Genomic DNA, 11,340 nt, shown 5'->3' with positions numbered 1-11,340 from the left:
CAGCAAATATTACCTGACCTGTTGAGCTTCTTCCAATTACTCAAATATTCATATTTTTGTCAATGCAAGATTGGTAGAGTGGTAGAGATTCATACTCTCAATGGAGAGGTCATGGGTTCGATCTTTTCAGACAGTTTTCCCCCATGAGGATATAATCAAAGGTACATGCAAAATGGTCTCGATGAACCTCAGCTTCTAAAAAAAAATAAAAATTATTTGAGAAGTGGGACCACAAGTTTTGATATTAACCTTACATTTAACCTACATGCATTGAGATTAGAGCATTAATCTAGATCCATGGCATTAACAAGAACCATATTTTATAGTATATATTATTTCATTATTATTAATAAATATAATATTATATAATTTTTGTTTTTAAATAAGACCGACCTTAATTGAACTCATGAGTCATGGCCTCTTGAGGTTATGTTGACCTTTTCAAGCTTTTAACGTTTTGGATAAAAAGAATTTTTAATGATTTTTTTTGGGTAATTAGCACGTATAAATTTATAAATTATAAAATATAAAAAAATCATTAATCCCTTATGTCTACTGATTTAATTTTGGATGAAACATTAACCTTATTAAAAATATCTATTTTTATTTCTATTTGTTTATCCAATTTTTGTCTGATTTACATTTATCATGTAATTATTTATGTCGTTATTTTGGCTCATGTGTTTGTTTCTTTTTTCGGATATATATTATAGCAAAAATAGAAAAGTTAATACAACTATTTTTCTTCCGTTGTTTGTTATTTATTTTTGTGGACTCAGCGTTCACGGAAGCTGTGGTTTTCCTTTTATCCCAGAATGTTTCTTTCTTTCAGAAATGTAGTCAATTAATTTTTCCACTATTTTACGACTCTTGATTGATTGATTGATCGATCGTAGTTGTTTTTCTCTCCCTTTTTTATAAGCAAAGGGAGCTTTCTTTCTTGTGCGGGGTTGTTTTCTTCCAGAGTTATCATGTATTCTCCGGGAAATAAAAAGGGTTTTCATTTTTTATTATAGAGACAGAGAGATTGAGAGAGATATCAATCATATTTTCAAAATTCTGATTTTGGGTTGTTTCTCATTTCTCCCATTTCTGAATTTCAACGTTTCATTTCAGAGGTTTTGTAGATTGGGAGGTTCCGTCTCTCTCAATTGCTCCCGTCATTAGTTTTTGCTCAATTGCGTATTGGCTTGTGAATGGAACGAAAGGGTATATAGTGGCCTTGGAGGAAAATGCTATATCTGAAACAACCCAGCGTTGTTTTAGGGTTTTGGATTTTGGAGCTCCGGTGATCTCGTCGAACGCATGTCCGTGTAATCATTCCCGAGCCTAAGGCTCGGGTTCAGTAGCATGGCGTCAGAGAACGAGTCTCAGCCTTGGATCGAGAAGGAGGAGCCGGACCCTACTTGTTGTTATTTGCAGAAATTCAAGCTTTATGAGACTCGATCGGTAAATCAACTTCGACGACTTCTTTTGTTGTTATTTCTTTCTTTTGGGTTGGAATGTATGTTCTAATTTATGGTAGTTTTTTTAGATGTTGAATTTGAATTGAGAAATAATTCGAAATAATTCTATCCCAAAAGTTTAGTTGGGTCTGTCTTGAAATTTCAATCCTCTTTCATGGATTCCGTATTGGGATCAATTTTGCTATTTACTGCTGAAAGTTCTCCTCTTGTTTGGGATTATTAATTGTAAGTCAAGTCGTGTATAATGAGTGGTTATCCACTTCTTCAATTTTCTGTATTTGGATTCGTCTATTAGTGTTATCTTATATCATATTTGCAATTCATATTTTTCGTACCACTTAACTTTCTGTTGTTCCTATGATCCGATAGTATATTTATTTCTTCTGTTTTTCCGAATGCCAGTTATGATGATATCTGGCAGTTAATTAGTTTTTAGAGATATATACGCAAATCACCATAATTTACCATAACTATGGTGTCTGTTGGTAAAAGATTGAATAATTCTGTAGAATGTGTATGGACATTAAAACAGAAAGAGATTTGGCTTCAATTGTTAAGTTTGACTATCTCAAGATTAGATCCTGTCTCTTCTTCTTTTTTCTTTTGTATGCCAAAGTCTTATGAGCTGCTGCAGCTATTGAACTTGCAAACATAGGCAACGTAGCAAAACATTGATAGTTCCATCTGAAAATGAAACTTTAGCTTGCGCAGTCATACCTGAATATCTTACATGCATAAATCATACTTTTTGGTTTATTTTGATTATTTTTGATGTTGCATTTGCCTGAACAATGGTTCGATTTGTGGCCCAACTTAAATTTCTAGGCTTTTTGAGCATTTTTCATTACTAGAATGTTTTGTTGTTGTTACTTCGAAATGATACTTTAAGATGTGCCATTGAAGAAGTGTTCCCTTGATGGTCTGTCTTTTCAAGCCATTTGGAATGCTCCTCTCTCCAAACTAATCACTAGGTAGGAAGCTTCCATTTGATTTAGCCACATTTCAAGTCAAGAGTCCCATCTCCGCCCCATGGTTATGATTTTTCCTCTTTGTCTTCGTCTAGTTTCAACAGCTAAACCAGATTTAGCCCTTAAATGTTCAACTCATTTTGACATCCAAGAGAGCCTCACATATGCAGTGAAGTTGAATTCTATTTGAGTCATCCTTTCTCATGTTGTCAACAAGGGCTGGCCTCAAGAAGAGCTTGATATTAAATTGCATTTCTTGATGGTAAACTTGATGGCAAACTAGAAGAGGAAGTTTATATAGATGTTCCCCAAGAATTTTCTAATGAGGAAACTCAAGGGAAGGTGGGCAATCTGAAATGTGTGCCCGAGAGCATGGTTTGGGTGCTTTTACAAGCTATGAGTATGACAGGGTACACTTAAAGTTATGTTGATCATACCTTGTTCATCTAAGAATTGGGGGTATTTTTGTTCTCAATGTGTATATATGGATTACGTCATGACGTAGTCCTTATAGAGAGTGACACAATTGAGATGGTGAATTTAAAACCTTACTTGGGCCATGAATTTGAGATCAAAGATTGGGACAGTTGTGGTGCTTCTTGGAATCGAAGTTGCTCGATCCGCAAAAAAGATCTTCCTCTCTCAAAGGAAGTATGCATTAGATCTTCTATCGTAGATTGTCATTTTGTTGCCCTGTTGATACTCTACTTGAGGCGATCTCTACATTTGAAAGACAGAGATGGGAACCGGTGGATAAAGGAGCCTATCAACGTCTTGTAGGTTGATTGATATACTATCCCATACTTGGCCAGGTATTCCTCATTTGGGAGTCTTCTGAGTCTGTATATGCATGTCTGAGCTCCACTTGGTTTGATGTTGTATTCTGAGATTCTTGAAGTCAGTCTTAGGAAAAAGGGGTTCTATTCTCTCCTCATGGCCTCCTGCATGTAGAGGAATTCAGAGATATTGTTTTGTCTGGCTCTCAGATGCCTGTAGGTCTACATCTAGCTATTGTTTCTTGGTTTGGGCAATGGAAAACAAGGTGTGGTTGCTCTTCCAGCATCAAGCCAGATTTTTGTGCCATGGTATAGGGTATATGATAGTTGTTATGGTTCAAGGGCCTTCAACAAGATCTTCATGTCAGCTCCAATTCTCCTATAATGCTGTACTGCGGCTGCAAAGCTGTTATTTGTATTACCTACAGCAGCATGACTGGACAAATCATTTGGAAATAGATCATCATTTGCAGCAAGGATGCAAGGAGACGCTTAACTAAGGACTTGTCTGTATCCCATTTGTTTAATCTGTTGTGTTTTCACCAAGGGCTCAGTCCTTAGGTGTTTTTATTCTATTTAGTGCAAGTTGGGCATGTGTGACATTTCGCAGCAGCCTGAGGGAGGAAGTGTTGGAATGTGAGCTTTCAAGCTTTTTGTGTATATTTGTATATTTGTCTAGCTTTAGGGGTCTACTTGTAGTTTTCCTATGTAATTGTTTTTTTCAATAGATACTCCCAATCCAGCCTGGTAATTTGAAGCTTTTTGCATTTCTGTTAGTACTTCGTGGACAAATCCTTCATAATTGGTGTAATCATAAAACACAAGATGCTGGATTTTTCTGAGATTCTTGATGCTAACCAAGCTTGTATATTAGCTCATTTAATGGCATGCATACTTCAGTCTGGTTTTATTTAGGTAATGACTGCATTCATGAGTTTTTGCATTGGATTTTGCACAGTTTAAGTTTATTATCTGTACATTACACCATTTCCCAACTTTATGTGTTCATCTTCCCTTTGATTTAGGCATCTTTCATTTTGATTTTTGGACAATTTACATATCCTGGTTTTTAAATTCTGTTTGTACACAGAACTTTTACATGGTAGGTAGAAACAAGAGTAGATCATTTTGGCGAGTATTGAAGATAGACAGATTAGAGCCCTCTGAGCTGAATATTCTTGAGGATTCTACCACATACTCAGAAGGTGAATGCTATGATTTGTTGAAGCGGATACATGAAGGGAACAGGTCCACAGGTGGACTTAAGTTTGTCACCACTTGTTATGGAATTGTTGGTATATATCATTTACTTGCAAAATCGTGTATTATTAAATGATTCTTGATATATTTGTTGCAGTACTAAAGTTGCTTTTTTCTCTCCTTAGGGTTCATTAAATTTTTGGGGCCATACTACATGCTGCTTATCACGAAAAGAAGGCAGATTGGTGCAATTTGTGGCCATAGAGTATATGCGGTCACCAAGAGCGAGATGATTCCACTGCAAAATCCTTCTCTGCAGCCAAGAATGGCTAATGTTAAGACTGAGAACAGGTCTTTGTCCGTTTTAAATGTGAATGTATAATACCCATGGTGCTTCTGAAGGAGACCCTAATCATTCAGTCCCTATGTAATGTGGATGGGGAAATTGTTTTGATGTCATTGTTTACTTCTGGCTTATAATTGATTGATTTGGAGCAAATATATAAACTTTTGATTTCTTGTTTTGTCATTATACATTTATACTATGTAAGTGTCACATTGTGCCATTATATGTTCAAACTCTGGCATTTGTGAGAATGCATCTTTCGTGATAACTGAATGACGTCTTTAGGATGATCCGACTTCCCTCCACTTCTAATAGTCATTTCTGTAGTTGTGTTTCTGAAAAATGAAAGGAAGCAGTGGAATTGTAACGTAAAAATAAGGATTAAATTTTGCCCCCATCTTTACATCCTTTTTAGTTTTACAGTTTCATAGATGCCGTATGGCAGTTCAGTTTCTGCAATTGTCCCAACACAAACTTATTCTGTTGTGGGGTTAATATTGCGTTTTGAATATGACAAGGTATTATCTGGGTTGACATGTACTGATTTATTATTTTTCTTGTATGGTTTTTAGAATTTAAAGCAGCTGTTTTTACAATTGGTTAAACTTTCCTTGTTTTGGTTAATTTTGGGTATTGCATATTCACTAGATTTTTTTCCTTTCCATTTTTTGTTTTTCTTATTGTTGGCATAGATACAAGAAGCTCCTATGCACAGTGGATCTTACAAAGGACTTCTTTTTCAGCTACTCATATCATGTTATGCGTAGTCTTCAAAAGAATTTATGTGATAATCAGACAGGACACGTTCTTTATGAGACTATGTTTGTCTGGAACGAGTACTTGACTCGGGGAATACGAAATCACCTGAAGAATACTCTCTGGACTGTTGCTTTGGTCTATGGCTTCTTTAAACAGGTAAGGACCTTGGAAAATGACTTTGATTTACGTTACTTGTACATGATCTAGCAAATAGAAAGACATAACCTGTCCAATTTTACTGTTCATGTGCGAGATTGCTTTCCAAGTACTGGTCCTAACCTCTAAAATCGAAAAATATGGGAATGTCTTGATTTGCATTCCATCAGATGCAGATATTTGGTATACTGGAAACTCTGTATTTGGTTTCCTTGCTTCAGTTCATATGGTCAGTATGCACCAAAATTGTGGAGTTTCCTTTCAAGGTGTGGAAATTATTTGCCTTTGTTGGAATCTAATCTGCCAGCTGGATGGTTTAGTGTTACTAAACTTAATGTAAAACCTATCCAATTTCATGTGATTTTGGGTTCTTGTCATCCAAATGGAGTTTAATTGCAATCCAGTTTTCTGCATGATGGTGTGAGTCGTGTGACTGAAATTTCTAATAGCGTAGGGCTTCTTTCGTCCAACCAACCTGCCAGGCTTTTGTAGATTGTTTGGTTTAAGTTTTGTAGGTTCATTGGATCCAATGGTCTTTGACTTTGTTGTAGAAATTAAATGTATAATTATTTTCTTCTGTAAGCATTGGAAGCAGTTTTGTCACTGATGGATTTACATATTCTTCATGTAGGCTAAACTCTCAATTTCTGGAAGGGAATTTAAGTTCACTCTCATTGCTAGGCGCTCACGCCATTTTGCTGGCACCAGGTGATTAATTAGGATTTGTTAAGTACGTTTTAAATATATGTGAGATGCTGTTATATTTTGCAAGCCTATTCATTCAAGGAAATGTGACTGCTCTTGGAGTATTTTTTTTTTTTGGGGGTGGGGGGTGGGGTGTTGGTCTACTAGATTTCATATATTTAGAACTGTGGTGCTTATACTCTACATTTTTTCAGTTAGAAGGGGCTGGGAAGCACTACATGTTGGGCCAAATTAGGATATCAACCATAGCTTTTGATGAAGAAAGTCAGTTTGGAAGTTAAAGAATGTAAGAAAACAAGGAGAAAGATGAAAGTAGAAGCTTAAGAGTATCCACACCTATATAACTTTTGATACACTTCCCTAGGGAGTAAATGGTAAATTAAGAAAAATTATAATATAAGGCAGCCAGAGGACAATCTAGTTTTACAACCACCTTATATCGTAAACTCTTAACAGTATCCACATCAAAATGGTTGGTTCTGATTCTTGGCTTAGGATTACAGATGGTGGAATCATGATGCCTCAGCTTGTATAGTACAATTTGGAAGATAAAAATTTCCTCTCTTGACAATGTCCTTGTTTTTCTACTATGGTGCCAATATTGGAGGCCAAGGTGCTTATCATTTCTCCTTCTTCTTCTGTTTGGTGCAGGTATCTCAAACGAGGTATAAATGAGAAGGGTAGAGTGGCTAATGATGTTGAGACAGAACAGATTGTATTTGAAGATGTTCCTGAAGGATGTCCAACACAAATAAGTTCTGTTGTGCAGAACCGGGGATCAATTCCTCTATTTTGGTCCCAAGAAACTTCTCGGTTCAATTTAAAACCTGATATCATATGTGAGGATTCCTTATTTCCAGTTGTTATTTACAGTAGTGGTTCCTTATAAATGTTTTTGCTCATATTTTTCTACTTCTTTCAGTGTCTAAGAAGGATCAAAATTATGAAGCTACTAGGCTTCATTTTGAGAATCTTGTCACGAGATATGGCAACCCAATAATTGTTTTGAATTTAATTAAGGTAACATGTATGCTTCTTATAAATATTTTAGGATGCTAAAGCTCTTCAACAGTACTTGATATCATTGTGGTGGGCATTTCCTATATATATATATATAACTTTTTTTTTTTGTTTGTTTGCTAATTCCATTGTTTACTTTTAACAGACAATAGAGAAGAGGCCTCGGGAATCCATACTTCGTGTAGAGTTTGCTAATGCAATTGAATGTATTAACAAAGAGCTATCAGGGGAGAACTGCCTAAAGTTTCTCCATTGGGATTTACACCAACATTCTAGGAAGTATGTGGCTTCTCTGCTCAATTTTTGGCATCTATTTCTTAAACCTGATACAAATTCTTTTTCTGTGAGAGTAGGCTTCTGACTTTAAAGAAATATGGTTAATTTTCAGCAAAGCTGCAAATGTTTTGGAGCTACTTGGCAAAGTGGCTACATATGCCTTGAACCTAACGGGTTTCTTTTATTGTCAAGCAACTCCATCTTTGAGACCTGAGGGATTTCTGAAGCTGGCCCAATTTGAGTAAGTGTTACTTCAAATTGTATTGACTGTCTGTATTTCTGAACTTTGCATTTATCAAATAACAGACTATATGGTGTGGTTTTTCTTTCTTGAGCCTGTATGACTTCGTGAGTACAGCATTCTGTAATTGTTCCTCTTGGATGGGGATTAGCATTCCTATTGGCAAGAACAGGAAATTCTTGTCATGTAATGATGGTAGTGGTGGAACACATCTTCATCACTTTTGCTTGCAACTTTCCTGTTGTCCTCCAATTTTCTGATATGAAGTGCCATCAAAGTGCGGTTCTGTCCACAATCAAATTCCAAGCACCAAAGGGAGGGTGCATACATTTGTTGAACCCCAAGCTAGGGGCATGTGCATCATTAATAGGCAGTGTTTTTTCTTTTGGGCTGTGGGAAGGGGTGGGTGGTTGGGAAGAGTTGGAAACAATCCTAAAATTGCAAAAAAATTCTGTTTTCCAATATACTTTTGCTCTCAGTGAAGCAGATCCAGCACTGAATTGGTCTATTTCCTTTGAAATCAACCTAGGGTTGATAGATATAGGTGTTGAGCCTTTGTTTTATAGGTTTGTGCGGTTGTGGCCATTTTAATGGGTCCCAAAAGTTCAATAGTTCTAGTGCAGAAATAGTTGAGTTAACTTAGCTTAATTGGTCTTATTAGGAAAATTCTCTCCAACTTAAAAGTTACGGGGATAGACTAGGCTTTTCTTATGCTTTTATTTCAGTTTTAACTGTTCCAGTATAGGTTAGTTAGTTTCTGTTTTGAGTTGGAGTTCAATTAGGAGTTCATATTAGATTAGAACTCCAGCTTATTATGTATAAATAAGGCCCCCAACTTGATAGGAAAGACAACCAACTCAGATTATTAATATAGTAATCTCAATTAGAGACCCCCTTTTGTGAGTATTGCTGCTGCAACAATGTTTCCTTGTATTTGGTAGGTCCAAGACTGAAGAAACACTAGGGTTCTTGGTGAAATCATACTAGATCCTTGGTATGGCTGATTAGATGGCCTCTAAGAAGCCATTATATTCATTCCAAAACTCTACAAGGCTCCCATCCAAATATCTCGCAGCTTACATTAGATAGCCTTTAAGAAGCCATTATATTCATTCCAAAACTCTACAAGGCTCCCATCCAAATATCTCGTAGTTTACATTCCAATCCCTTTTTATTTTTACTACTAAAAACCCACATGTAAATGCACAGATTTTGTATTATTCAGCAGTTTCAATGAAACAAGAGAAGTTTTATTTTAAACAACGAACACATCATACTATAATATCATATTATCATACTTATATATAGTGATCTGAAATTCCTTTCCCTCCAGATGCTGTGCAGCTTCAATGGCCAAACTAACTGTTTCAGCGCGGTGTCCTGTTAAACCTTTCGGGAAAGGGGTGGGGGATGTGGCAACCAAATCCAACTTGATATTTAATTTGTAGTAGATGAAAATTGTACGTCAAACTAAAAAGGAAGAAGATTATTTGCAGATAACCTAGATGACCATCCCCCCAACTAACGTTGCAATGATTCGTTGGTATTTGACTGTTGGTAGAAGCATCACAATCCCTGCCACTTGAAACATTCATTTCAAGTTTAGACACCACAATTCAGGAACATCTTAAAGTGAGAAAATTGTAACATTTTACTGCGGAGACAACCGTGGAAATCGCCGTCGAAGGTGCCGAAGGGGGATGAATAGGTTAGAATTGCAAGGGAAAAGGTGAGTTGGCGAGGACAATGGTGGGGGGGGGGGTATAGGGGTAGGTGGTCAAACGAATGAAGGTGAAATAGTATACAAACATAGGAAAAGAAGAGGAAGAAGAAGCTGGTGGCTGTAAACAGTCGTAGCCCAAAATGAAACTGCTTTGTGCTTCAGGTTTTGTTTTGTCTTTTTTTTTTTTTAAATTTATTTTATTTTATTAATTTAAATTTGGGAAAGAATGGCACAATTGAAAAAAACTACAGTAGATGATGACTCATCAGTTAACTTTATTATTCTTATAGCAGGTGTGCTTTAGAGATATAATAAGGGGTATAAATGTAATAAAATAAAATTTAAGATATGTAATTTTCTCTTACAATTAATATTGACATTATTGAAAATATAATATGAAGTTACAATTACAATTATAAACATATTAATCATATAGTCACTTAATGATTGAGGGTATTTTAGGAAGTAAAAATTTAGTCATTTTGAAATTATAAATGAGAATTTAGAATTACAATTTTGGATATTACTAATCAGATCCACTTAGTAAATGATGATGATGATTGAGGGCATTTAGGAAGAAAAATGTAGCCATCTTTCTGGAGTTCGTGCTTTTATAATAGTATGATTCCTTTTTAAAATTTTCTTGAATTTTTGAATTCCCAATGTACCAAAATTCAAGGTCAGATTTGCACCAATCTAGCTGTCAGACCTGTCCCAAACTTAGGTACACCATCCTTCAATCCTAGTGGCCTTAGCTCCTAGTTTGACCCCATTTTGAGCAGCCAATTTTAAAATTTTAATATTTTCTGGAATTTTGTGCAACTTAAAACCCCAAAACTTGAACCCTCATGTATTCTATTCCAACTGTCCTATTCCAACTAAACTTGGTATGTCATTACTTACATTCCCTCTCAAGTTTTAACCCATTCTGACACCTATAGACCCCAGGGCACCATCTCTAAAACATCATCCCATAATTCTAAGATCCACCCATGGCTTAGTTACTATGACACCTTAGATATCATTTAAAAGTGCATTACTTCCAACTTACCCTTTTTACCCAGGACCAAATCTGTCGACCCCATACAAGTTGGTTCTCTTAAAAGATTGTAGAACTGGCCCTCATTCAGTTGAGGCTACATCAGTCAGAAAGTGCAATAAAGTGAGTATAGTTTGGTGATTTCAAATTTAGTCTGAATAGGAAAGTGGATACTAATCATATGAAGAAATTGAGCTGTTAAGGGAAGGGATAGGATGTTGGTGGTGGTATTGGCCGACCAAATCATTGTGATGGAGATCAAAGGTTTGCAAGTCCAAGAAAGGCCTGCAGGTCCACTTCCACTTGAACCTTGTGGTTCGACTGTACCAGTTTCTAGATAAGGCCAAGCCATGTGGCTTGGTTGTTTTAGTTCACTCAAAACCAGATTGTGGGTATTAGACCAGTTTTCAGTTTGTTATTCTTTGAATAGTTCCTTGGTAAACTGGAATATTCCATATAAATGAGTTTGCTTGACTTCTCAGGATGTACCTCCTCTGTAGATTGCAGATGGAAGAGAGATTTCTTTTTCTGTTTTGCTTATTTGATTTCCTCTTTTGAGAGTGATTGCTGTTTTGGTCGTAGATATCCTGAAGCTAATATGATTCACTCTACTCATTCTGTGAAAGGCAGTAGAGCCTACACATGATTTTAGTTGATGGATTAAG

The 11,340-nt window shown here is 36.0% G+C and overlaps 1 protein-coding gene across 2 annotated transcripts in view; it reads left to right on the top strand.

Annotated features, from left to right (window-relative positions):
• Nucleotides 1-754: 754 nt before the first annotated feature.
• Nucleotides 755-11,340, top strand: part of LOC149012007 (phosphoinositide phosphatase SAC4-like) — a 58,074-nt gene continuing 47,488 nt past the window's right edge. Inside the window, exons 1-9 of one of the 2 annotated variants that reach the window (XM_089163410.1) lie at nucleotides 755-1,449; nucleotides 4,301-4,505; nucleotides 4,596-4,761; nucleotides 5,500-5,671; nucleotides 6,303-6,379; nucleotides 7,028-7,215; nucleotides 7,299-7,396; nucleotides 7,542-7,675; nucleotides 7,785-7,913. In XM_089163410.1, the coding sequence (XP_089019536.1) occupies nucleotides 1,351-1,449; nucleotides 4,301-4,505; nucleotides 4,596-4,761; nucleotides 5,500-5,671; nucleotides 6,303-6,379; nucleotides 7,028-7,215; nucleotides 7,299-7,396; nucleotides 7,542-7,675; nucleotides 7,785-7,913 (1,268 nt within the window). In that variant the 5' untranslated portion in view covers nucleotides 755-1,350. Of the gene's footprint in view, nucleotides 1,450-4,300; nucleotides 4,506-4,595; nucleotides 4,762-5,448; nucleotides 5,672-6,302; nucleotides 6,380-7,027; nucleotides 7,216-7,298; nucleotides 7,397-7,541; nucleotides 7,676-7,784; nucleotides 7,914-11,340 lie in introns of both variants that reach the window. The other variant, XM_089163408.1, reaches the window with a different exon arrangement.

Source organism: Hakea prostrata, chromosome 7 (assembly GCF_041222555.1).
Source record: "Hakea prostrata isolate BN-2017 chromosome 7, UWA_Hpros_2, whole genome shotgun sequence".
In the NCBI taxonomy this organism is placed as follows: domain Eukaryota; kingdom Viridiplantae; phylum Streptophyta; class Magnoliopsida; order Proteales; family Proteaceae; genus Hakea; species Hakea prostrata.
This window is presented reverse-complemented; position numbering and strand designations above follow the sequence as displayed.